This window comes from Heloderma suspectum, chromosome 9 (genome assembly GCF_057233095.1).
Source record: "Heloderma suspectum isolate Gila_16-S chromosome 9, 16-S_ref, whole genome shotgun sequence".
NCBI lineage: Eukaryota > Metazoa > Chordata > Lepidosauria > Squamata > Helodermatidae > Heloderma > Heloderma suspectum.
In genome coordinates, this window is record NC_139466.1 from 43,507,427 (window position 1) to 43,535,281 (window position 27,855).

General features: G+C 46.8%; 1 protein-coding gene across 1 annotated transcript in view; it reads right to left on the reverse strand.

Moving 5' to 3' along the window:
- The window catches only part of AR (androgen receptor), a 297,520-nt gene that overhangs the window by 66,701 nt on the left and 202,964 nt on the right, over positions 1–27,855 (reverse strand). The window contains exon 3 of the mRNA XM_084814267.1: positions 25,963–26,079. Within this exon, the coding sequence (XP_084670393.1) occupies positions 25,963–26,079 (117 nt within the window). The remainder of the gene's footprint in view (positions 1–25,962; positions 26,080–27,855) is intronic.

Consider the following 27,855-nt stretch of genomic DNA (forward strand, 5'->3'; position numbering starts at 1 on the left):
TTAGGCAGAAAAACATCATCTGCAATGCCATCTCATCAGGATCATTTTCGTATTTCAATAATTTGTCTCCCCTGAGTATATGTCTGGGACATTTCCCTGCTGTATACACAGAGTATGTCCACAGGGTTTATGGTACAGAGTGGTATTTTCTATCTACAGAACAAGGAGGCAGGGGTTCCACTTATTTAATGGCTCAAGGTGGAAAAGAGCCCCCCAAAGCCATGCCCCAGAATAAGAGATGATTCAAAATTTGCTTGAAAATACATTTAAAGATGAAACTGTATATGTGGCAACACTGAGCTAAAGACTGGCTCTATAGGTCTTCAACTTAATTTTTTTAACTTAACTTTTAACTTTAAACACATTGGGAGGGCATTTCAGTGGAAAGCTGCATCCAGAGTTTGAACAAACACAGAACTGCTAGGGCCAGTGCTGCTCTCCCCCCACTTAGATTAGGACAGCTGTTCCCAACACAGATATTCTGCTTTTTTATCATGTGTCCTGGATTCCTGCTGATAGTAGCCATTGTTTTGATTATGGATGGGGAAAGATGAAGTCCTTCATGTGCACCCAAGAGGAGAATTTTGTTGCCTCTAATGTGATAGGGCTTCTCAACATGACAGTTGTTGTGTAAGTGTGTGTGTGTGTGTGTGTGTGTGTATGAGAGAGAGAGAGAGAGAGAGATGGAGAAATGATTATTGTTTTGGTCATCACTAGAAACAACTGAGTGGAGAAGTGACCAGTCCCATAATTCATATACTGGCCTTCCATCTGCCACCGGCTGAAAAAGAGCAGTAGCTTGGTATGTTCATGTTCATCCTGTGCTAAGGCCTATCCAGCACATAGTCTGATGCAACTGAAAATCTGGTCACCAGACCCTTGGACAGAGGTATGGCAGGTCAGGAATCAAGTGCACTTGAAAACGCTCTAGTTTGGTAACCCAAGACCAAGCAGAACAGCGCTCTGTAAGATGAGACTGAAGCCTATTAAGCAGGAGGGCACAGTGGCTATAAAATGGGAAAGTTCTGTTTAGGACTATGTCTGCCAGAGGGGAGACAGCCATTACTCATTTTGAATGCTTTTAAATCAGAAAACAAAACGTGCCTGGAGCAGGGATGGGCAGACTCAAGGATTACCCTTGATTTTTAACTGACCCCTCCTAATATAAGTGGATCCTTTGACAATACTGGGCAAAGAGCTAACATTTCAGGCTGTAGAGGCACTGTTGTCATCAGTACCACCATCTGTGGTGGTCACATTCTGACAACGCAGCCATGTCCAGGCAGGCACCCACCTGCCCTTGATGTGACTGAGAACCCAAGATGGCAGCACAGCTCAGATTAGTGTCATCACTATACCGCATGACTGGCATAATTCGGCATGTTAAAGCCCTTCATGACTGCCCAGTTTCATTTAGAAATTCCCAAATACCGGTAGGTGTTTTGTGGAAGAGGTCATACTGGGGTGGCTGGGGGGTGGGGAGCTGGAAATGGTGCGGAATGATGGCATGTAGCCTGAGCCACTTCCGGCATCTTTGGTGGCTGCCATCTACCATTTAGCAGTGGTTCCTAAACCCATCAACAGCTGTTTCAGTCCCCATTTATGCCTGGTTGGATTGGAGGCAGCTGTCCGAGGTTAAGCCTGGTATCCAGTGATACTTGAACCCACAGCAATCGGGAAGGTAGCCAAGTGCCCTAATCAGCCAGCAGTGCCAAGTCTGTTCCTGACAGAACTTCTGTTCTTTGAACAGCTGCATTATGAGGAGTAGCAGCAATCATCCCACCCCCAGCCCCAGACATGAAGTGGCAGTGCCAGGAAATGCTGCGCATGCGGGATTTTGACCTGTCAAGAAACAACCATTCAAGGTGCAGGAGAATTTGGCTGGCAGGGCTTGTGCAACCCCAGGAACACAGAAGTTGGGGAGGGGGGCTGAGCAAACAGCATGAAGCTCAGCAGCTGTGACTTTGGGGAAAGCAGAGCGCTGCTGCTGCTGAAAACTGCTGCTCTTCTGGATGGGGTGGTGCTCCCGCTGCAGGCTCAGCATCTCAGCTTGGAGGTGCTTTCAGATCCAGCATTGCTTTTGGAGGCCCCAGGAGCTGCGGTGGCAAGGAGTGCCTTTGCCCAGCTTTGGCTGGAGAAGGTGGATCTGGCCACAGTGATTCACCTTAATCACTGCCATTTAGTGCCTTAATCATCCCATTTAGATTAATGCAATGCACTCTGTGTGGGGCTGCCCTTGAACAGCATTCAGAAATTGCACCCAGTGCATAATGTAGCAGCCAGACTACTTTTTGATGTGCGCTTTGTAGAGCACCTGCTCTCCTATGAACCTGCCCGTAATTTATTATCTTCTTCAGAAGTCCCGCCAATGAGAGAGGTGAGGTTGGTGGGGACACAGGACAGGGCCTTTTCTGTGGCAGCAGCCTGATTATGGAATTTCCTCCCAAGGGAGGTCAGATTGGCCCCATCTGGGCATAGCTTTAGGTGGGTGTAAAGGCTTTTGTTAAGGTTGAGTTTTCATATAAATCCTGATCTGGAACATAAAGCACAGAGATGTCAAAGGTAAGTCTGCAGTATGGCCTATGGCACCCCAACCACACTCCAAACAACGTGGTCATTTACAGGGCCAAGATGCACAAATGGTAGAGTGGTGCATTTACTCACAAGTAGTTCCACTACTAGCTTCTATTTAAATGACCTCATGTGCTGAAGTCAAGCCAATGAGCATCACACTGGGGAGATGAGTCAGGCAGGCATCCAGAAACAGACCTTGCCAGTGGGTCCCCTTTCAAATAATTTCTACTCCCGTGCCCTGGGAGTGGCCCACTTGCCCAGGATGGATAGACTTCAAAAGGAGAAACACTGACCAGGGCATGGAGCTGGGCATCAAGAAGAGGAGTTTGGGAAATTGATGTTCATCTTAACTAAAGTGGAATTGACATTTTGGGGTATGTGTGAAAATATGGGTGCTCCCCACTGGACATCTGCTTAGTAGTGAAGCTGGGAAGCTGGTACGTCTATTTGGAGAAAAGGCGGACTTGGCCACTGTCACACATGCTTTCATTACATCTAGACTGGATTACTGCCATGTGCTCCATGTGGCACTGGCTTTGAACACCTCACACAACAGCAAGATGCCTAGCTGAAGCCATTTTTTAAAGATGTGACTCCTTTTTTGCACCAGCTGCACTGGCAACGAGTTCATTTTTGGGCACAATTTACAGTCATAGAATGCAAGATCTGCAGTGTAGGATGCAACTACCACATTCCTGACACATGGTTACACAGGTGCTGCTTAAAGACCTCCAGTGAAGGAAATCCCACCACCTCCCAAGGCAGTCTGTGCCATCTTCTGCATGGCAGCCTTTCAGATATTTGAAACCTGCTATCAATCATTCAAATCCGCTGTCAGGATTCCCTTTTTGCCCGGCTGAGAACTCCAATAGCCAAATCAACACTCAGATAGGGATGGCGGAGAATTTCTCCCCGAAACTTCGGGGGGCCGAGCGCCAATGTGTTCGGCCCCCCAAACAAGTTTCGGGGAGAAATCCTCCGAACCCCCCCGCCCCCCCCCCCGGGACGGGACTTACCTTCACCGAATGTCCCTCCCGGTGGCGGGTCCGGCCGGCGGTTCGGCGGGTGTTCGAGCGGGGCGGGAGCAGCAGCCGGTCTTTCGACTGGCTGCCGCCGCCGCCATTGCAATCGAAGAAAAAAAAAACGCCCCCTGATAGGCTACGTGACGATTCACGTAGCCTATCACGGCTAGATTTGCAAAGTCAGCCGTGATAGGCTACGTCAATCGTCACGTAGCCTATCACGGGTGACTTAAAAAAAAAAAAAGCGCGTACGGATAATGGCGGCCCCCATAGGGAGCTGCCATTCCCGTTCCTTATTTGGTCGCCGTAGTCTACGTAAACATTTACGTAGACTACGGCGACTAAATAAGGAACGTGAATGGCGGCTCCCTATGGGGGCCGCCATTAGCGTATGCGCTTTTTTTTTTTTAAAGTCACCCATGATAGGCTACGTGACGATTGACGTAGCCTATCACGGCTGACTTTGCAGATCTAGCCGTGATAGGCTACGTGAATCGTCACGTAGCCTATCAGGGGGCGTTTTTTGTTTTTTTAAAAAACTTTCGCGTTTGCGGCCGGGCGAGGCGGGAAGCCTCCTCCACGGCCTGAATTTCAGCCGGGGCGAGGCGGGAAGCCTCCCCCCCGGCCTGAATTTCGGCCGGGGCAAGGCGGGAAGCCTCCCCCCCCGGCCTGAACTTCGCGGGGGGAGCAGCGAAGCGCCTCCCCCCCACCGCGAACGTCCTTCGATGACAGGTAAGGGACTTTCGTCCACCCCTACACTCAGACAAGAGGCTGCATTTCCAAGGCTTTAATTCCATTTACCGGAATGAGGCATACAGATGCAAATTGCTAGAGACTCACAGACTACAAAGGAAACAGCCTTCAGGGAGTTCAAAGGGAAGCTACGAAAGTTGGTCTCTGTTTGGGAAAAAGGTGGCAAGCTCTCTTAACTTAAGGGGTGGGAGGGGAAGACCTCCCCCTCTCCCATGACACCTCTAGGCGCAGCTGTTGATGCCGAGCCAATCAGTCAGAGCGCCAAAGTTCAGCCCCTGCAATTTCCCGCTTGTCTGTGTTTTGCATCTAAGAGTTCAGGTTGTTCTTCCCTCGCCTCCCCCTGTTCGCGATCACTCCCAGGGATGTGTGAAAGGGGGGGAAGGAGGCTCTCTGTGCAGCCTCTGAAGCCTGGGAAAGTTCCTCCCCCACATGTTGCAGCTCTTCCTCACGATCTGAGCTACTCTAACATTCTATATGTTCAGAGGCAACCCTGACATCTGCTCTTCTCCAGGCTATACTTACCCAGCTCTTTTAACCATTCCGCATAGGACTTGGTTTCCAGACCCCTCACCGTTTGTCAAGTGCCAAGCCTCCAGTCGTCTTTGTCATCACACAGTGAAGATGCTCTCTTAGTCAACAGCTTTTATTATGCAAGCCAGAGTTGGATCACCCATGCTTCAGGTTACAGATGTAATCAGCATACACCAACACAGAGCAAAATTACCTAGCCAGCTTTGCATAATACTAATTAGACTACAAGAAGCTACCTTTGATGAATACACCATGTTAGGAAGTCGCAATGCAAACCAGAGCCAGCCAACAGTATGAAACTCGAGTAGCTTTCCCAGTCCCACCCTCAGGGAGAGTCTTCCCCTAGGGACCTCTCTTGAGTGGCCAATCTTTTAGGACGCCTCATGTCCCAAAGTTGCTTCTCCCTCCTCACCCGATGCCTGATTTTGGGGTCCATCGCTCCCGACTCCTCCTCCACCATAGGATCTTGCATCCCTATGGATGGAGAGGTCTCTGGTGCCGTAGGAAAATGGCTGTCTCAACAGGCAGAAACAAGTCCTTTGGGGGCACGGTGCAGACTAGGGCCAAGGATTTGCCAGCATGAGCCAGCGCTGCCCGATCACTTGGCCTGCCCTTTTGTACTTGCAGATGGGAGAGCAGCGGGGGGTTCACCCCCTCTTCCCCCCTCCGCATTATCCAGTGGTTTGTACCTCTTGAGTCACAGTGAATTAAATCAATAATGATGTGCTTTATAGAAAGAATGGAAGAAAGAAAGAAAGAAAGAGTACCATTTTGTGCAAAAACACAGAATCCTTGAGAAAATGAATGTGCTGCCTCTTCTTTCTCACCCGCCAAATCCAAATCTCTTTATTGCAGTCCATGACCAGATTCTTTCTTGCCCACCGTACGCAGGCTAACTTCTTCAGCTTTGCCCATCAAACCGGGCATTATCCTTCAGTGACTGTTAATAATCAGTTAATAGCAAACGGCCAGTTACTGAAATATTCCGTAGTCTGGTTGGGGCCGTAGTTCCATGGCAAAGCACCTGCTTTCCATGGGGCCCAAGTTCACTCTCTGGCATCTCCAGGAAAAACTCCTGCCTGAGACACCGGAGAGCTGCTGCCGCCAGTCAATGTTGACAGTACTTGGTTAGAGGGACCAAGAGTCTTACTCAATAAAAGGCAGCTTCCTATGCTCCTATTCTTGAATGTCTTGTATCTTTCTGTGGGTTAGAGAGAGAGGAACTTGTGGAAGGGACACAAATGGGATAATATTGAGCACTAATTCACAGCACATGTTTTCACAATTTCTTTTAAGCTAACATTAAAAATAAAGAGAAAACAGGCTGGGCGAAAAGGTTAGAGTGACCTGGAAAGAAGTATACACACGTACGTTTAGAGCACTTCTTTTGCCAGTGTATCCCAAACAGAAATGTAACTTCATACAGTGGCAACTCAGGCCCATTGGTGCTGGTGGGGTGGAAGGCAGGACACCTAACAGTAGGCGGAGCCAAGGTACAGAAAAGGAAAACTGAGGCAAGTTATCTTTGTGACCATGTCCTACTTGCGCCTTGGATGTTTGGGGGGAGATCTACAGTATTTTGTGTGCATAGGATGGTAGCAGTGGTCTCTTTGCAACCTTCTCCTGCAAAACTGTCTCCCTATAAGGCAGGAGTAGTGTGGTCCTCCAGATGTTTTGGCCTACAACTCCCATCATCCCTAACCACTATGTTGTCTTGGGCTGATGGGAATTGTAGGCATAGCATTAGCTGCCCCACAGAGTTCTTGCTGCTCATATACAAATGGGTTTTCTTTTTTGTCTTCTTCATCAGGATCCATTATCAGACATTGAGTGGGATATATTCCCACCTTTCATTTTGCTCCCAATATTGGCATTTCAGCTAATGGGGATCCACGAGCAATAAAATAACTCCTGTGTCTGGTGATGTGGACTCCAGATTCACAAAACCTTTTATCAGATGCTGTGCCAGCACTTGGTTTTGCGGGCACTGGATAGGTGACGGTTGTTACCCGTTGCTCTTGCCTTTGATTTTGAAAATCAACAGCCTTTACATCTTGGAAGGGAGCATTGCCATGGGAATCAGTATTGGCCCATCTGGATGGCCACAAGTTGCACAGCCCTGCTCTAAAGGGCACCTGATATTTGTCCCAGCTGTGATGTACTGGGTGCATTTTGACACAAGTCTCACAGAAGCCCCCCACCCCCAGCAATAAAATGAAAAAAAAAAATCAGAGAGAGAGAGAGAGAGAGAGGAGTGAAAGCATCAGGAATGTCTAAGAGAGCCACCAATTGCATTTCTGAAGCCAGAGCATATGGAAATAGGCTCAAAATGGAGAGGCAACCCCCTTAATGTAAGACTGTTACCACGACAAACAAGCACCCCCCTTCTGGCACCCTCTGCACACAGGCACCCTGCTTGGCGGGTGTGAGGTGTGGCAGAAGGGTGAACAGAAGCAGCCCTCGGGGCTGCCCCTTGTCCTGCTCGTTCTCTTCCAGCGGAACTCCCATCCATGGCATTGCTGTTCCTGGCCTCAGCCTCCTGTGTTGCCTGCTCCAAGGGCCCGCAAGATCAGCTGCTGGACTGCATCTGATCAGCCCTGCTCTGGCAGCTTCACGGGTGCATCCACTGTGGGGTCCCCGGGACATCCCCGGAGGTGTGGTGGGGCTCAGAACGCTGGAGGAAGCTGCAGCTCTGCTAGCAGCTTCTGGCAGCAGTCAAGGCTGCTGCACTTCAGTGCCGCTTCCCAAGAGGAGCAACAGCACTGGCTGGGCTGGGCTGCCACTGCCAGCTCCTCTGCAGGCTGAAACCACTGGGCTGGCCTGCACAGGCGTGCACTGGGCTGGGCTGGGCTGCTACGGGCTGTGGGTACACTCCACGGACACCCATTTCCAACCTCCCTTTGGAGTACTGCTCACCTCAGAATCTCTTAGGAGCCCTGGAACGTGCGGCACAGGGGACTGGCAGCCACAGAGTAAGAGATGCATGTGCAGCAGGCAGAAGAGCCGAAAAGAACGGGGGGGACTCAAGCAACTTGTGCCATCACAACTTTGGCGATCGTCATTCAGTCCCTTGAGGCAGGGGTGAGCGGAGGCCAGGGGGCAGGAGACAGAGGGAGAGGTAGGTGCCCTCCCTCCCCAACTTAAAGGACACACCATGGCTGACCTCGTGAATGGCTGCATGCCATTCAGCAGAATGGTGGTGTTGGTTTTAAAACGAAACCCTTTTTAGTTTGGTCACATATATCCAAAGGGTATTTCTGTTGTCTGCTAAACTGTCAGGGAAGCCATCCTCACTCCTCTGCCCCCAGGGCCATCACCTCCCATGGAACACTACACATCGTCCCTTGGTCCTTGCTGTTCCTAGTGGGATGGGTGCTTCAGTCCCAACTGCCATCCTTTCTGATGATAACGGCACAGGGCTGCACAAACACCTGACCTGGTGGCTGGACAAGGGCACCAGCACCAGTGGAGAAATGCGTGTGAACAACAAGGCAAGGGCCGGACACAACCACCCATGAAGAAGGCCGGAGTGGGCGGGTGTGTCATTTACTGGCGACTATGTCAGAGCACAGGGGCTGATGCTGGGCCATGTAACTCAATAACACTAACTGATCACCAACAGGATGAGCTCCACTCCTGGTCTTACCATGACCTACCCACATTTATTCATTCATTCATTCATTCATTCATTCATCCATTCCATTCCATTCCATTCCATTTCTATACCACCCAATAGCTGAAGCTCTCTGGGCAGTTCAGAAAAATTAAAAATTTAAAGCAGGTTTGAGGGGGCCTGGTCCTTCCAAAACAGACTCTGGTCTGACCTTAAGACTGGGCCAAATGGCTTGTTGGGAGTTTTTTCGGCTTCTTCCCAGGAAAGTAAACTTAGGGTTGCAGGAAGTTCTCATCTCTGTGTTGTGTTTGGCACAGAAATATTTCTCCCTAGTCCATGCCATCCCCTCTGATATGAAAGTAACACAAATAGGATTTTGAGGTGGATATCAGTGTTGCTCAACCAGTCTCAAGAATGCCCTGAAGCAACTGCAGACTACAAGTCATCGTTCACATCCTGGAAAACCTTTCATAAGAACCTAAAGTTGCAAGCTGGATCAAAGATTCACTTACAACACACCCCTATACATGTCTACTTAGAAGGAAATCTCACTAAGTTCAATGGGATGTAAAAAGGTAAAGGTGTCCCCAACCAGTCGTGTCCGACTCTAGGGTGCGGTGCTCATCCCCGTTTCTAAGCCGAAGAGCCGGCGCTGTCTGAAGACGCTTCCGTGGTCATGTGGCCGGCATGACTGAACACCGAGGTGCACGGAACGCTGTTACCTTTCCCGCCGAGGCGGTACCTATTTATCTGCTTGCAATTTCTTGCTTTCAAACTGCTAGGTTGGCAGGAGCTGGGACTGAAGACGGGAGCTCACTCCGTCACGCAGCACTCGGGTCTCGAACTGCTGTCCTGCTGACCTTCCGGTCTGCAGTTCAGCGTCTTAACCACTAAGCCACCGCAGCCCTCTTCAATGGGATGTACTTCTAGGTAAATAGTTACAGGGTAACTGTAGTCTTTAAGTGAGGCCCCTGGGAAGTGACCAAGAAGATATGTTGTTTGTCCACAACATCTGCTAACCAGACGTAGATGGATTTTGGACATGGAAGGCCTGTTTAGCTACCACTGGTAATTAACTGTTGATGTGAAAGTGAAATGTTAATTGTGCAGAGTGCTTGTCCACTCAGCGTTTTGAGAAAGAGAGGGAGAGAATAATTTCTCTCTTCCCACCCCACTTTGTAATTTATAAGCCTCTTTCACGTACCCCCATGGCCATTTTCCAAAAGTGGGATGAACCCGCAGTTCTGCTGTGACATGCGCCAGTCCAGCCCCACCAAAAATGAGTGAAGGAAGTTTGGTTCACAGTATTGTTGAATCGTGCTACTTAACGGCGCCTTGTTCAGCACCCTGGGAGAGAGTGAAGCAGTGCTGTGAAATGGAGCCCAGCACTGCAGCTCACAAGTCAGCAATGGATGCAACATATTCACCACATGTTCACCACATCCACCCTTGTGGATGAGGAGGGAGGAATGGGCAGGCAGGTGCAGACACACCCATCACACACCTGCTCCCGGTTCAGCTGCAAGTCGCCCCTTCTCTCGTGTTCAAAAGAACGGAACATTCTCCACCTGTGGGAGGTGTTTTTGTTCAGTTTTTTTTTTGTTCTTTTTCTGTTCAATTTTTTAAAATTCTGCTTTTCAACCTCTTCTCTTTTCTCCCCACTTCACCCTACACCAAATTCACCAAGGTTGTGAACGGGACGGTTGAATTCTATGAACACTGCGTGAGCTGCTTTAGGAAGTCGTCAACATGAAGAATACAAATCTAATAAAACAAACAAACCCCTCTTCCATTTTGGAAAGCCACTCTGGAAAGTGTTGTGTCACTGATGACAGGTGTCGATTTCTCCCTTTCCCTCTCCCTCTGCTCAATACTAGCCACCTGAGTTCATCTGCTGACTGACTACTAACACTTAAAGTTACTTATGTCTTGTAAATGCAACCAGTTTGATTAAGTACCTGACAGGGACACAAACAACATAGTTCCCAAATGCATTTTATGCCCACCTTACAGAGCTATTTACTTGCAAATTCAAAGCAGCTGATCGTTCTTAACAGCCCATTAATTTGAACACCTGATGATGTATGTTTTCCACCTTAACCCACTTGACATGTGAGGCTGCTAAGGCAGAACCACCTGCTGGAGTCTGGCCGTCACCCTTCCAGGCTCACCTCCACCTGGCAGGCACTGTAACCGAATAGCACAACAGACCTTGCAAGCTAATCCAGGAGTGGGTCGGAAAAAGCGAGTGCTTCCATTGCTTTGACTCTCCCCTTCCCCCCATGTATTTCTTAAACCCGCTGTATGAGCAGGAGAATTATTTGTTTACGGCCAGGCTCACCATAGCTGGGCTGCAGTGCAAATGCATCACCAGCTGCTACAAAAGCAAGGCAGGGCAGTGGCCTGGGAGAGGGAGAAGGGGAGGAGAGTTTTGTTTAGAGGCTGAGGGGTAATAGCTCTACAAACCCAAGCAGTGCTCTCAGCTTGGAGCATTTTCCCACTGCCTGTGTCCTTGAGTATCTTTCAGAGAACCCCACAATCCTATAATATGCTCAGCAACAAAGAACATGTCGAAATTACTCTGTGTGTGTACACGCGCATGTCAACCAGCTACTAATGAAGGGCTCACGCAACTCATCTTGGGCTTGTTCACTGCTGCCAGTCTCTTTCATTGCCATTACATGGTAATTAGCCCAACTGGCGACTCTCTTTCACCAGCTGTTGGATGCACTTTTCATTATTGGCCAGGTTTGTCCACTCAGCTCTGGGTTATATCCTAATGTCCCACAGCAACATCAGATGAAAATCCAGACCTACCAGAGATGATTCATCAGGCCTTGCTCTGAAAACAACAGCATTACAAGATAAAGACCTTTTGAGGTAGAAATGAGGTAGAAAATGAGTTATTTTGGTGTACCACTTTTCACTTTTTTCTTTCTCACATGGAAATGTAGCCCATAAAAATAATGAAGTGGCTACAGGGTGAAGGCAAACACACAAGCCAAGAAGCAGCTTCAAAAAGAACCTGAGAATGTGTGAGATTTTTTGGAAAAAAATCTGTAAAACTTTGATGCCAAGTAGGAAGTAACTTCAGCAATTTACTGCCTATTCTGTGTCCTGCAGACAAAAATATATTCACAAAAAGATGGTACTGCTCGCACAGCACATGCTTCCATTTGGTGAAGAAGAATAGAAAGTGTTACTGGATTACCAAGGGCTTAAATTAAAGGAAGGAAAGTTTCCTGAAATACAAATCACACAATGTATGAAATGCAAACCTTAATTTAAAAAAAATCCTTGGTTCTATATGGTTCATGAAACTAAGCAATCTCTGAGTTCTACCAGCTGTCCTTATTCTGGTAGTCCTGGGATATTAAATTTGATAAATTTGATAATAATATGCTTACTTAGTGATGTTGGGGAAGGAAGCCAGAGTCCACAAGGACTGCCAATGCTAGAAAGTATTTCAAGCAGTGGCCGGAGCAAGATGGAGAGAGCCACCATCTTGGTGCTTGCTGCCAGCATCTACTGCAGACTGCCTCCGAAAATGGTGACTGCACTTAACTGTCGTTGCAAGCAGCCACCACCTGGGCTGGCTTTCACGAATTTGTCTCATCCCTTTTAAAATGGATTCCATGTGTTAAGAATGTGCTGTATGAAGTAGATCTTCACTGCTGTGCACCAGTGAAGTCCCCTTCCACACAGGCTTCACCCTTCGTTTAAATGCTCTGTGTGCACACAAAAAACCTGCATCCCCCACTCCAATTAATGTGGCAGTATTTGAGTCAGGGGGAGCTCTGTGAGCACTTTGGAGTTTCCAAACTCCTAAGGCAAAGTAGTTTGACTCCACCCTGTTGCTTAGCTAGTGGCTACAAGTATTCAACAGAGAGAAATCACTGACAGATTTGTGAATGAGACAGATAGTGACAACCAGGCAGGTATGTATCAAACGCTAGCAGTGAACTTAAGTCTACCCTATGAGCAAGATCATACGGTATTAGTGCCTCCAAGAAGATTTCAGTTCTCTTTTAATTAGGTTGCACTGCATCCCCTTTCCATGGCTGTGACAGATGCTCCTGCAGTTCAAGGTTGCTGAACCTGTCCAAGCTGCAAACAAGAGCACTCTATAACCCCTCCTCCATTAGGCATATTGACAAGGAAGCCCTTCTAAAGAGTGATCATAAAAATGCCACTGGGGATCAAGCTGTAACCAAAGTGATATATACTGTCCACTAAATTATCCTTTAAATTATGTGCCAAGAAAAGCAGGCGCATATAAAATGGCAAAACAGTGTGAATTGATTTTGAATAATTGATTGTCTCTGCTAGTCATTGAGCTACTGAAGACAGTGAAACCCCCACATCCCACCCCTTCCAGATTTTGCCCACACATTTCAAGCTATCATTGCGGCTGTATGGGCTAGATTTCTACATTCCGTACAAATCCCGCAGTCATGGAATCCTGGCATACACACAGCTTTGCTTATGATGAAGACCAAAGGAGCTGTCAGTTAACAAACTATATGGGTTGCCTTAGAGGATAAAGAGGCTTTATTCTTTTGCTGGGCTGGGCTGGGCTGGCTTTCCCAACGGTGTCAGCAAGCAGGAGAAGCCCTGCATGTTGGGTCCTTCTCACCCGTCTGGCCCTTTCTGCCACCTCATCCTGACATGAATTTCAAATATCACGTAGCTTCTGGCAGCTCAAGATTGCCTCCAATCTCCCCCCCCCCAATATATAAGGTTCTCTTTTGCCTTCGGGATTATTATGAGCAGGCCATGCAAGTCAGGCAGTCGTAATACCTGACCCTTTCTTCCAGGGAACACCATCAGATTTCCAGCCCAGGGGTTCACGGGAGGACTGAGCATGGCAGCCACTGGATTCTGGTCCTGCGCTGTTAAGGGTCACCATCTTGTATTCTAAAATTTTTATTTTTGTGGACTGCCCAGAGAGCGTTGGCTACTGGGTGGTACAGAAATGTAATAAATCAATAAAAAAACAAAACCCTGCACAAACGCTTGCTATGTGGTTGGAACGGTGCTCCCCTCCAACCAGAATCTGGGCTAGAACCACCTGGTTTCCACCTGGTTAGGAAGACTTTCCAAAAATGGCCCGGGATCTGCTGTTTACCAAGCCCATTCTGCAAACACTCTGGAGAATGCTTTGGAATGGCAAGGGAGATGACAAGGCCTCTGGGCTCAGCAAAGCATGCTTTTAGGGCGATCTGATTCCACATTCCACAATCCACTCCAGAGTTTTGGCAGAACTGGATGGATTCACTCCAGGCTCTACTAAAACTTCCCAGAGTGCAACCAAGAGTCCCAGCACACAATCCAGCCCAGGAAGGTGCTGGTCCTTTGCCCTCATGGGCTCCCAAAACACAACTTAAGAGAGAGCTGCAAGAGCAGCCCCCTGGGGTCTACAAGTGTTGCTCCATTCCCTCTGCAAACGACAGCTGCGTGAGAATCGGAGGAGCACGGTGACCTGGAAATAGCATAAACCAAGCTCAGCGGCTGCAGCAGAAGCCTCGTGGCTCTTCAGCCGTGTTGCCAACGTTCCAACTCTGGCAAGCGACGGGGGCATGACCTTGCCTTTTTCTTTCACTTAAAACCATCTCGCATGTAATGTTCCAAATGGAGTTTGTGCTGGCCTTGTAGGAGCACGCATTTGGGTAATTTGGGTGCATTTATCTGTTAATTCCAGGCAATTATAGGAAAAGCTCTGCCTCTCACTCACATACCTGATGAGATGGGGGACATTCCGCCCCTCTAACTGTCCCTCTCTAAAGTGCTTGTGGGCTGACGGAACAGCAACACTCTAAAAGGGCAGCAGTAGCAGAAGAGGGCAAGACAGGTTTGGAGAGAAGAGGAGCATAATCCAGGCTCTCTGAAATGCCTGCAGCCTATTTATGGGAGTGATATGTTCACAAGAGAAGCCGAACACAGCAGATGGTTCTGGGGCATGGAGCTGTGCCACTGACCCCTCTGCAATTACGGAGCCTCCGAAAGGTCCCCTGGCAGTCACAGACGTTGCTGTGGAGGGAAGGCAACAAAGAGAAGGGAAGTGGCATGTCCACTGATCAGACTGGGGTGTCAGGGCAGAAGTGACATCCGCCCTGCAGCAGTAGGGCCAGTGCGCCCCCTGCGGCCTGTTGCACAGGTGCCTGGGCACAACAGGCGCGCATGCGTGGGGGGATCCAGCTGTCCCTCAGCTAGTGCTCAAGAGGCAGGTAGCGAGGAAGGAGCTGCCTGCTTGGCAGCTGCTGCTCTAGGAGAAGGGAGAGCCAGGGCAGCTGCACGCCTTGCTGAGAGGAGGGGCGTGCTGCCTGGGAGCAGCCCCAGCAAAGGCTGAAGGAAGACCCACCCCACTGCTTGGCTTTTTGTGAGTTCTTGCCGCTCTCCCAGGAGAGGGCGGCTCCCGTCTCTCAGAAGATGCGGCTCCTTGCCTCCGCTGAACCAGCCAGAAATGAACCACGCTAGGCCAGATATGATGAGATGCAGCCTTTGCAGAAAACCCCATGTCCTTCTCTCTTTGGACAGATGTAAGCATGGACAAAATCATCGGCTTGGCTTGAGTTCGAACAGTACTTTGGCTCCTAAATTTAACCAACACAGAGAAGTTGAACTGATTAATCAGTTTGGTAAACTAATTATTATAGCAGCCCAAGCTAAAACTTTGCATGTTTTTACAAGCTGGAAAACTGTATCCAAGAGACAACCCAATCATGCTTGTAACAAATAAACTGCAAATGCAAAAGAGCTCCTATTTTTTTAATCCCAATTATACCCATCTCACATTTTTCAGGTTTTGAAGTATATATTCCCACTACAGCTCAGTCCCAGTGTTTATCCAAACAGAGCATCACCAATGCTCATTTCTTTGCACCACTGGCTACTCTGATCTTCTGGTCACCTTAATTCATTCTGTCACAATTAAATAGGCTGAATCATTGGGGAGGACTAGATGGGACTACTCTGACCCAACATGGCAATTCTGATATTCAGCTCTTAAGGACTTGCTAGTCTACGACCATAATAAAATTGTTTGATTGATTCAGCTCTTAAGGGGTGCGTGTGGGATGAACATGTGAGGAAAGGGCAATTGGCTGCTCTAATCAGGAGGACAAAATTTAGCTCTCACGGAGGTGCAGCTATTCTTTGTGGAGCAAACTGGAGAAATGTGCAAGTGCTTAGACCAACATTTTCTCTGGTGCCAATGTGCTAGGAGGCTTACCATGCCAACTGGACCATTTTGCTCTTTGCTTAACAAGGATCAAGGTATTTCCTAACCAGGATGTTGCAAGTCTTTGAGAGTCAACATTTATGCAACAGAACAACGCTACAAATAGGATGATCATTTGTTTGTGGATGGAATTAACTCACTCTGATTGTGTTCCAGAAAAGAAAATCCTACGCATGTCTCCTCGGAAGAAACTCCCAGAGACTAGGCTACGCTGTATCCCCAGGCCTTTTTGGACTCGTCCCCTCCTGCTCCTCAGCACCACAGCTAGGTGGGCGAAAAAGCCCGTCTAGCTGAAATGCAGAGCAGGAGGCATGGAGGTAGAAGAGGAGCGCCTCTGCCACACCTCTCACTCTGCACTGGATGCTTGTAACCCTTTGTGTTTGGAGGCTTATGAGGATCAGGGGCGGATCACATAGGATTATGCCCTTAATGTCTCAAATGAGAAAGCAGTACTAGCAGATTTTCTCGATAGCTGAAGGACGTCGCTCTAACGAAGGTGATTCAATGCCACTGGAGGCAGAAAAAGGCTAATACTCCAGTGAGTTGCTCTTTTTCTATTCTGAGCCAATGTGTAATTAAGAAACAGGCACACACACCTCAGTTACATCTTACATTTGAAGCTCAAATCTCTGAGTTTTAGTTACGAGAAGAAGAAAAGCCAGCCAATCAGCTAGAGCTTGCCACAACTGGGAGGTGCACAGATTATTGGAGCAAGGTAATGGAGTCACCAGAACTGGCAGTGAAAGAGAGAGGGGAGAAAATAAGAAAGAAAAGGAGACAAAAGCCTTACATGGCTCTGTGAAGGCCCTGAAATATTCAAGGCAGCAGGCTTCTTAGAAAAAGGAGACCTAGTTACAGGGTCAGAGTCTGTCCACTCAGAACCACTTTGTGCACAGATATGCAATGAAGGGCCTTCACTACGTTCAGGTATAGAGCAGAAATGGAAGGAGGTTTATGTGTTACTTTTTCTTCCTTCCACAAAGTTGCCCAGCCAGTGAAAGGAAATGTTTTAAGAGCCATGTCTCTGCAGCCAGTTGAAGGTAACCACTGGAACAATTTCTTAAAATGGAAGAAACCATGAAGAAGAGTAGGGCTGCACTATACATTACCTTGGCAAATGCATGTTACCACACTTGTGACCTGCCAAGGTACCACACATATGGGAACAGGGGACATTCGCAGGGAAAGATCCACAGGCAGGACGGAGCACTGTGGATAGTCCCCCGCAAATGAACCTGCTGCCTGGTCTGTTCTAAGATAAGCTTACTTCTGGTTTTGAAGCATGGTTGGGGGGAAAAACCAAAATAAGTTAAACATGGCTTGGGCACATTTACAGGAAAGAAGTAGCTAGTGGGGGAAGGACTGAGCACACTATCCCACCACCAATTCTCCCCTGCACATGCCTCATGAGGTTCCCAGCCCTTTCTCCTTCTGTGTCATGCTGATCCAGGGGCTGGGTGTGTGTGTGGTTATTTCAGGGGAGAATCAGCAGGTGGTGCAGAGCGCATAACTATTTGGGACCAGTGACCTCTATGTGGCATTTTAATACATAACATCTATGGTCAAAGCAGCCAATCTGAGATAAAATAGGTGAACACATGTACTGTATATTCCCCAGAATTCTGGACAGTGAAACAAGTTGCCTCTTGAGGGCCAAACATCTGTCAATATTCTGAAGAGCTGCTCTTGGGGTTATTATGTCTAACAAGGTAAATAATTAACCTCCTTTAAAAGCACCTTTCTGTACTTCTTTCTGAAAAGAGGGAGAGAGTTTGGGCTGGCTTGGCTAGGGAGCCACAATTTAATGCTGCCAGGCGTCCTGGCTTCCTTCCAGTGAAACCACAGCCTTGTAAAGAATGGTTTTGAGACAACTCTGGTCTCCTAATGGCAGGCAGGAACAAAGGGGATGTGGTACCCCACTGATACACACCCAGGCACCTCAACTTAGACGGTAAGGTTAAACAACTACCAGCCTAGGACTATACTGGATGGACAAGGGCTATTTCTCAGATGTTTCACTCACTTTGAAAATGGCTGTTTTGTTTTCTTTCAGCTATATTTTGGGGGTGAGTCAAAATTCTTTTGGGGTGGGGAGAGAACCAGCCACCATTTTATTTTTCCCAGAAAGCCTTGTTCTTAAGTGCTTTTTGCATTTTGGGAAATTCAAAGTGGTTGCTGTGATAAAGAATGGCTGCCTCCTTTATCACTCACTGCAGTGGACAGCAGTTGAATATCTATGAGAAAACCACCCTGTTTTACAGAGTGGGCAAATCAGCAGCTCATTTTATTCAAGAAGTGCAGTGTTAAATACCCCTCCAAAGAAAAGAAAATGACTGAAGTAGTCTTGTTAGAAATATAAAGAAAGTCACAGCATGCCATTCCAAGCATACTTATTTTTAAACCTTAATTACTTAGAAAAACTTATTTTATATTTGGATTTTTTTATTTTTTTAAAAATAAGGACATCTTGCAAAAAAAGCAATGATGCTTCAATTGAAAGCAAACCCAAAGGTTTGAAAGGTGTCCCATGCTGGTTGTTTTGTTTTTTGTTTTTGCTGTTAAGTAGGGGAGTGGGAATCAAAGGTTAAAAGCGCAATCCGATGCATGTCTAAACAGAAGTAAGCCCCACTGAGTTCAGTGGGACTTACTCCTTAAATAAACATGCTGAAGAATCCGGGAAAAACAAGATTGGGGAAAAGGCCATTCCATGAAACCATTTCTCCTCGAATTATTGGGTCAATTTCACACATTTTCGGTCGAATCCCTACAATGAATTTTGTTGTTTCCATGCAAATCCCCACACCCCTCTTGCTTTTCTCACCCTTCCCACCCAGTTTTTCTCAGGTGTAGTCATTCTGCTGCCAGCATAATCTGTGGGACAAGGCAGTTGGTATCTTTCTTGGTGGGGGCAGGGGGTGCACGGAGAGAAGGAGTACTGCTCCTTCTTTATTTATTATGCCAAATTGCTGAAGTAATTAACTGTTTTTTAAAGGACAGAGTTATGGATCTCTTCCCAGGGAGAGCAAGCACCACTTGCTAGAGGGCAAAACTATGCCGTGAAGCAGTAGCTCTATAGTGATTTTAATTAAAGACCATGTTGTTCTTTTGATCACTTGCCCAGACTAAGTGGGTTCCAGTCAATTCCCAAACGGCCTGTTTGGTCTGGGATAGGAATGATGGCTTATTACCATCCACTCTTGCACCAGACAAAAATGAGTCCACACAGTTGCACCCGCTAAAGCAGAAATTCACCATTTTTCGTGTATCTATAAATCTGTGTAAGAGCTCCAAGGGTCAGGGTTCCTGAAGCAGGACTGGCCCAGGCCTTTTTTATTCTTGAGCCAAGGGGATAAAGCCAGGGCCAAACTGGACATAACCCCGTCACTATTTGAAATGGTGTGATTTTTTTTAAAAGAGTCAGCAGCAGGTACAGGGGCCCAATCCAGATTGGGACCCTGGTGGCAGCATAGGAGACTTAACTGGTGGTGGTTGGTGGCCAATCTGTCTGGCGGGGCAGAAGGTGGAGCCAAGGACTTGGCAAAAGAGGAGCAGTCTTTTGAATTTCCAACCGTGAGCAATCCATACCACAGAAAGGGGAAACTGAGGTGCATGAACTTTAAGATCATGAATGCAAAATGTGGGGGCATTCACATAGCCACACAAAAGCACTCCTTTGGACCCACTTTCTCCTGTTCCAGGAACAATTCCCATTGCACAGAGAATTCAATGGCTGCAAAACAATGGGGGGTGAATCCACATAGCCTCACCAGATTATGATGATAATATCCTCAGAACCACACAGAAAAGCAGCCTTTGGAACCCAGAAGCAACCCACTGCAAAAGGGGACTCAGAGATGCTGCTGCTGCTAAATCATCATCATCCCAGAGCCACACAGAAAAGCATTAAAACATGCTGGTAATCATGGCCACCAACTTCTGAGTATCCAAAAATGCATCTCTTTACATGATCATTCTCCCAAGCCCCACAGCCTCCTCTCCATGTCTCTGAGAAATCAAGTGTAAGCATGGAATAAGCAAGGTCTGAGCATCAAAAATCTACCCCTTTCACATTCAGAGAACATCCCCCAAAGGGGAAAAAATGTCTGAGCAACGACAACTAAGAAATGGAAGGAAAGCCAGACAAGAGAACAAGGCTGCAGCCCTATACACACTTACCTGGGAGTACGTCCCACAGAACTCAATGGGGCTTAATTCTGAGTAGACATGTATAGGCTTGTACTGTAAGATGGACAAAAAAAGAAAAGGAAAAATGTCCCCCCGAAAGAGGGAACAATAACCTACCTTTTAGGTCTAGATTAGAATGCTGGCTGGCTGCTGCTGCTGTGCTCTCTCTCTGACACACACACACACACACGCGCGTGCACACACACACACGCGCGCGCGTGCGCACACACATGCACATGCGCACGCGCACACACAGAGACACATGACCTTCTTAAAAATAACTTTAAATATACACACTACTAACTCATTCAGACCCTTATGTGCCTGGTAGTCCACACATATCCTGAAATAATAAAATGAACCATTTCTCTCCCCCCACCCCCGTCTCCTGCTCCTTCCTCCACCCAAGAAAAAAATCAACATATATTGCTTTAAATATGGTGGCCCCGCTCTCTGCCCATCCAAGTGTTCACCTTTGACGTTCGGGACAGTGGCTTGATGGAGGCAAATAGGAAGCTTATTCCCAGAATTCCCTAAGGGTGAGCTGGAATGCTGCAATGATTCCTAGGTTGAGGACTGTTGGTTTGGGATAAGCAACAGCCCTCAATGTGGAGGTGTGGTATGGAGGACTAAGCCGCAGCACCCACAGCAATACTACACACTAACCTATACAATATTTATTAGGTCAATATTCCATGTACTTAAATATGTTATCTTCTCTACTGCCAGCATTTGGGAGGTGTTTGCAGGAAGAGAGCCCCCAAAGCATGTTTTGTCCTGGGTACCAGGTTACCACTCTGTGGCCCTAGCTGAGAAAGGCCTCTGCTGGAAACTTGGAGAGCCACTGCAAGTCAGAATACATCGTCCTGGGCCAATGGTCTGACTCCAGACTAGAGATGTCAAGGTCTGGCAGGAAAGAAATTAAGGACCCCCCCACACACACATTTTTCTCCCCAAAGACTTTTTTCTTTTCCCCTGAAAAATTGGGAGAAATTAAACTTTGGATCATGAAATATTTCCTTTTGGAATGATGAATAACATGTTGGTGTCAGACAAGGTGTTCATATACCTGATCTTTACTCCCCCAAGATGATTCCTGTAAACCACATAATAGGAAGACTTTGATGTGAGATGAGACATGTAAAATTTCTGGATGTTTTGAAGCTATGGGGGAATGTTTTTTTAATCCTTTCGGTAAGATATCCAGGATAGTTATTTCTTCAATTTCTTATTCCAGTTATTGAACTAATGTATCTTTTACTGATAGACATTTAGGGACACTCCAAGACATGCTCATTTCCCAACATGTGATTAGAATAATCATACCATAATATGTGAAGAAAATGTGCATTCTTGACAGTTTTTTCTAGAGTCCTGTGTTTCTGGGCTTGTTCTAGTTAGATGCTGTGGCAGTCAATGAATGTGGTTCTAAAACCCTCTTGTGAGAGAAACATTGCAGGTTATCCCACCACTGTTACCACATGCGACAGGACACCACGTGGGTTATCCCACCTGATTATTATTGTTTTTAAAAGTTGAGGCTTGTGTCTATGGAATTCACTGCCACCATTTTTAATAAAGTTCTCAATTAGACCTCACCATTAGGGAATGCTGCTTCAGCTACAAAACCTTTAACTGTTGCCACTAATATATACTCACTAACACTAATATATACTCACTATACCTAAAAGAAACTCAATGGTCTGGTTCCTATGGCATGGGCATGGGACTGACTCCACACTAGAGACAACTTTCCAAAGCAACAAAAATTAAGATGTTTATTCAGAAGAATTATTTACTAAAGGAAATAAAATATCACCCTTCAAATAAAAGGTTGAGATTGGTTAAAAAGTCTAAAGTGAAATGTACTTGATTACCATTCCTAATAGGTAAGAGAGTCTTCCCCAACTACATAAGCTCTTACTTAGGGATGTAGGGATTTTGTTAAATCTGTTCCATCTAAGGTGCATGGATTGTCGGGCATCTTTGGTTCCATCATCTGCTCAAATTCTGGAATTTTTTTGGTTGTATTTATGCTAATTCGTGTAAGTGATAACTTTTGAGTAAAGCAAATTATATATAACACATTTTATGTTACTAAAGCAACTAAAGGCGCAATTCTATTGAGATAGATGGTCACCTCTGACTTCCTCTGAAGTTGGAGGTGACCACCTATCCAGTGTAGTGTGGCTGAAGCACGGAGGAGAGGATTCCTTTTGTGCTCTGGCTGCCCTGCAGTTTGCCTCAGACACCCGATTTCTAAATGCTGGTTCAAGGAGGGGGCAGGAACGGGGCTGGAGACTGCATAGGAAGCTGTCTAAAACAGCTTCCGTGATCTCCTCCCCGCTCCACCCACAGGAATGCCCCCTTTTCACCCTGTCCATGCTTTGTGTTGCAAGCATGGACAGGCACAGAGGGGCAGCCGATGTGGTTCTCTCCACCCCAGCTACGAGGAGAAGGGGAAAGGGGTGGGAGCACGGTTTCCTGGCTACGAGCTCAGAGCTAGAAAACTGCAAAATCCTATCTCACTCAGATACCGTCTAGGGGATGTAGGGTTGCTCTCTAAGTGACTTTAGATCTGTAAAGGGGGCTAAAAAAAGAGAAAAGTATTGCATATTTTAAAATTCTCCCTGCAATTTCCTCCCCCACCCCTCATGACATCAACATTTCTGGAAATTTTACATCTCTACCCTATGCATTCATTTTATAAGTAATGAGGCCACACTGATAGCTCACTATGCACTGTGTGTAGAAAGGGCCTGTATTCAGCCCTCAGTATCTTGTTGAAATGATATCTGATGGCAGGGCTACGAGAAATTGCCCTCTGCCTGAGAGCGATGCTGCCACTTAGCACTGTGAGCAGAGAGCACTAGACTAGCTGCACCAAGGTCTAGACTCAAGGTTAAGCAGCTTCGTATTTATCCACATGCAGTCCACAGGTCCGGTACTACCTTCTACTATCTTTGTATGAGCTAAAGAGTTCCAGAAGAGACATATTTTGTCCAACATCTGCTACTCCTAAACCCTTCCACAAGCTTGCTGCCTGAGACAGTGTCTTGAACTTTCTCATGATAGGACCATTGTAGTAGTAATGGGGGACTTGTAGTACTAATGGGGGACTTCAATTTCCCCGATATTTGTTGGGAGAAAAATTCTGCAAAACATGGCCCCTCCAGGAAATTCCTGACTTGTGTGGTGGATAACTTCCTCCTACAGAAAGTAGAGGAAGGAACTAGAGGATCGGCTATCCTTGACTTGATCCTAACCAACAGAGATGACTTCGTGGATAAAGTAGCAGTTACAGGAACTCTGGGGGAAAGCGACCATGTTGTACTTGAGTTCTTGGTTCTAAGGGAAGCAAAAGCCGAGTGTAGTCAAACGTGTACCCGGGATTTTAGGAAAGCTGATTTTAATAAACGCAGAACAATGATCAGTAAGGTCCCATGGAAAGCGACGCTAATGAGAAAAGGAGTCCAAGATGGGTGGGAGCTTTTAAAAAAGGAAATTCTCAAGGCAAAATCACAAACAATTCCAACAAGAAGAAAAGGTGGAAGACAACAGAAGAAGCCAATGCGGCTTCACAAAAAGCTTAGAGATGACCTGAACGCAAAAAAGGACACATATAGGAAGTGGAGAGAAGGCCAAGTAACAAAGGAAGAGTACAGGCAGGGAGCACAGAATTGCAGGGATGGTGTCAGGAAGGCTAAAGCTGAGAACGAGCTGAGGTTAGCGAGGAATGCTAAAAACATCAAAAGGCTTTCTTCAGCTACGTGCATAGTAAAAGGCAGAGGAAAGAAATGGTGGTTCAGCTATTAAATAAGGATGGCAAAACGATAACAGAGGACAAAGAAAAAGCAGAGGTGCTCAGTTCCTACTTTGGCTCAGTCTTCTCCCAAAAGAGGGTCTATGCGCCCCCTGGCAAAGGCGAAGTACAGGCTGAAGGGGCAGGATTGCAGCTTGAGATCGATAGGCATATGGTCAAGGAACACCTAATTACTTTGAATGAGTTCAAATCTCCAGGGCCAGATGAACTGCATCCTAGAGTAATAAAGGAAGTGGCAGAAGAACTCTCAGAACCACCGTCTATTCTCTTTGAGAAATCATGGAGGACGGGGGAAGTGCCAGATGACTGGAGGAGGGCTGATGTTGTCCCTCTCTTCAAAAAGGGTAAAAAGGAGGAACCTGGGAACTACAGACCAGTCAGTCTGACATCAATCCCTAGGGAAACCCTGGAACAGATGATAAAGCAATCCATCTGGAAGCACCTTGAAAACAATGCCGTGATTACTCAAAGCCAACATGGATTTGTCAAAAACAAGTCCTGTCAGACGAATCTGATCTCATTTTTTGATCAAGTCACCTCTCTTGTGGACCATGGGAATGCTGTAGACATCATATACCTCGACTTCAGCAAAGCTTTCAACAAAGTTCCCCATGATATCCTGATGAGCAAACTAGCTCAAAGTGGGCTAGATGAAACTACGATCTGGTGGATCCACAGTTGGCTACAGAATCGGTCTCAAAGAGTGCTTATCAATGGGACCTTCTCAAACTGGGGAGAGGTAACGAGTGGGGTACTGCAGGGCTCAGTCAGGGGCCCAGTGCTCTTCAACATTTGCATTAATGACTTGGAGGAGGAGGTGCAGGGAATGCTGATCAAATTTGCAGATGACACAAAATTGGGCGGGATAGCTAATACTATGGAAGACAGAAACAAAATTCAAAGTGATCTGGATAGACTGGAGTGCTGGGCAGAAAATAACAGAATGACATTTCATAGGGATCAATGCCAAGTTCTGCACCTAGGAAAAACAAACCAAATGCACAGTTACAAGATGGGGATACGTGGCTCAACAACACTACAAGTGAGAAAGGATCTTGGAATTGTTGTCGATCACAAGCTGAATATGAGCCAACAATGTGATGTGGCTGCAAAAAAGGCCAATGCTCTTTTGGGCTGCATTAATAGAAGCATAGCTTCCAAATCCTGGGAAGTACTAGTTCCCCTCTACTCAGCACTGGTTAGGCCTCATCTGGAGTACTGTGTCCAGGTCTGGGCACTACGCTTTAAGAAGAATGCAGACAAACTGGAGAGGGTTCAGAGGAGGGCAACAAAGATGATCAGGGGACTGGAAACAAAGCCCTGTGAGGAGAGACTGAAAGAACTGGGCATGTTTAGCCTTGAGAAGAGAAGACTGAGGGGAGATAGGATAGCGCTCTTCAAGTACTTGAAAGGTTGTCACAGAGAGGAAGGCCAGGATCCCTTCTGGATCATCCCAGAGTGCAGAACACGGAATAATGGGCTCAAGTTACAGGAAGCCAGGTTCCGGCTGAACATCAGGAAAAACTTCCTGACTGTTAGAGCAATACGACAATGGAACCAATTACCTGGGGAGGCAGTGGGCTCTCCCACACTGGAGGCATTCAAGACGAGGCTGGACAGCCATCTGTCAGGGATGCTCTGACTTGGATTCTTGCACTGAGCAGCGGGTTGAACTCGATGGCCTTGTAGGCCCCTTCCAACCCTACTATTCTATAACTACTACTATTCTATGACCAGCCCTGAAAGTTCTTTTCTCTGATTTGTCTCACACAACACCTTCCCGTTCTTGGTTTACCAAACACAGACACTTGCCGTGATCACAGGCTTCTATTCATCCATCATACAGGTTAATCTCTTTGGGGAAGTTTAGATCCTTGAGAGGGTTTGTTTACCCTTGAAGAGAGCCAAAACATCATTTTAAATGAAAGAATGAATAAATAAAATAGATCCTGCCTCAGTGAATGGAATGAGATTTTATGATCTTGGCTGGAAGTCCCTTTGGTCCACTGAGATAAGGATGTGAGCTTGTCCAAAGGTCATCAAAGTAGGACACAAATTTAATACACTCTCTGTGTAAAGCTACTCTGATAAAGGGCATGATTGCAACAGCTGGGACCCTATCTATACTGTCTATCTCCAGTTTCGTTAGATACATGATACATACATAGCAAAGCAAGCATGCTGTAAAGAATCGAATATTCCTAAATCAAGCAGACGTTACCTCCGAGAGTCATCCCCGCTTCATAGCATTTTCTCAGGCGACAGGAAGGGCAGTTTTTCCTTCGAAACTTATCGATGGTGCAGTCATTCCGGCTGGCACAGAGGTACTTCTGTTTACCTAAAGAGATTAGAGCAAACCATGAGAGGAAAACATCAACTGCTTCATTGCCATAGAGCATCATTAGATCAGAAATAAAAACTGGAGAAACATTTCAGTAGAGCAAAGAAGGAGTATTATTATTATTATTATTACTACTACTACTGCTACTACTATTTCCAGGCAGGTAATCTGTATCTGTACAAATGAAAACAAAATTTTGTGACACTGCTCTTATGCAGAGCAAAGACAATTTACATATGTCAATTTTGCACGCACACACACACACACCCCGCTTCTGCTAGTCAGTAGCGGGGGCAAACAGGTATACCCATCACCTAACCACTGTAACATTGGCCCTCCAAATTCTGAAAGTTTCACCAGGCACTGCCCACATGTCAAGAACATTATCTGTCTTTTGGGCCACAACATGTTTTGAAAATGAAGGCTAAGATTTTGTGGGTGCTGAATTCTGTGCCGTGTGTGTGTGTGTGTGTGTGTGCGCGCGCGCACGCGCGTGTGACTGAACAGTGGAATTTACAACCCTGCATAAGAGTTGGCTTTTCTCACACTCAGCTCAATGGACAACCTGAAATCTAGGACACAAGATAACAACACTCCAAGTGTTGTACACTTTACTTTTGTGGGGAGTCTTTCAGTGTAAAGAGAGTTGCCAGTTCTCCTGGGAATGGCAATTGCCCATTTGCTTATTATTACTTATACTGACGACTGAACGACTGAACAACAACAACTTATACTGTAGAGTGATTATGGTGGTAAAGCCTCTGACAGCAATTGGCTGAGCTGATGTGGTGTCATGGAACATTCACAAACATTTGGGCAGCTCAGGAAACAATGCTTTCAACATCAGAATGCACACAATACAGCTTTGGTAAGGGAAAGGAAAATGTGTCTGTGATTAAAAGCCTCACACAGACCCCAGTGACTGGAGATGTGTAGGGGCAGGTTGAGTGGGCAGAGATCTTAGGAAATAAGGATCTTGAGAGTAGGAAGAGAGCTGACAGAGTGGATGAAGGAGAGGGATGAAGTAGGCAGCAGGTGAGGAACTGTATGGAAGCACAACTAGAATAGACAATCAAGCAAGTAAAACTTCCCCCCACTATTTATCTCCAGATGACCCTGCCAAAAGATTTTGCCTCACCACGCTCTAACACAGAAACCAAGCTGGAAATGGGGAACCACAAAATATAGGTTGGAATCCAGTTGAGATGCATTCTGCAAGCATATATGATCAGATCTCCCTTCCCTCTCTGAGGCATTGCTAGCATGCCAAGGGAAGTGAGCCCCTGGGAAAAAATGCAGCTCCCAAGGGACCCTTTCCCCCTACCCCCCATCTCTAGTTGTGCCAGTTGTATGGTCCCATTGCCAACCCTCTCTGCTTTCCTAATCATATGGAGCCACTGCTCAGATGTGTGAGAAACAAGATAGCATTCGGACATTTTCCCAGTGATGCTCCTCATTCCCTGCTCACGCCCTGGGACTGCTTCAGGAGGCTGTATACAGAATGTCATAAGAAGAGCCCTGCTGACTCAGAACAAAGGCCTATATCTAGTCCAGCATTTTGTTCACATGGGGGCCACACAGCTGCCTGTGGGAAGCCCGCAAGGAGGGCAGGAGTGCAACTGTACCCTCCTGCTGGAGCTGCCTTGCTCATTTACTAATCACAAAGCAAGTTTTAGCTTGCCCTCACAGAGAGTGGAGCTTGGGATGCCAAGAAGTGCTGGGGAGAGCCAAGGAGCCAGCCAGCATTGCCTGCCAGCTACGAGACACTCAAAG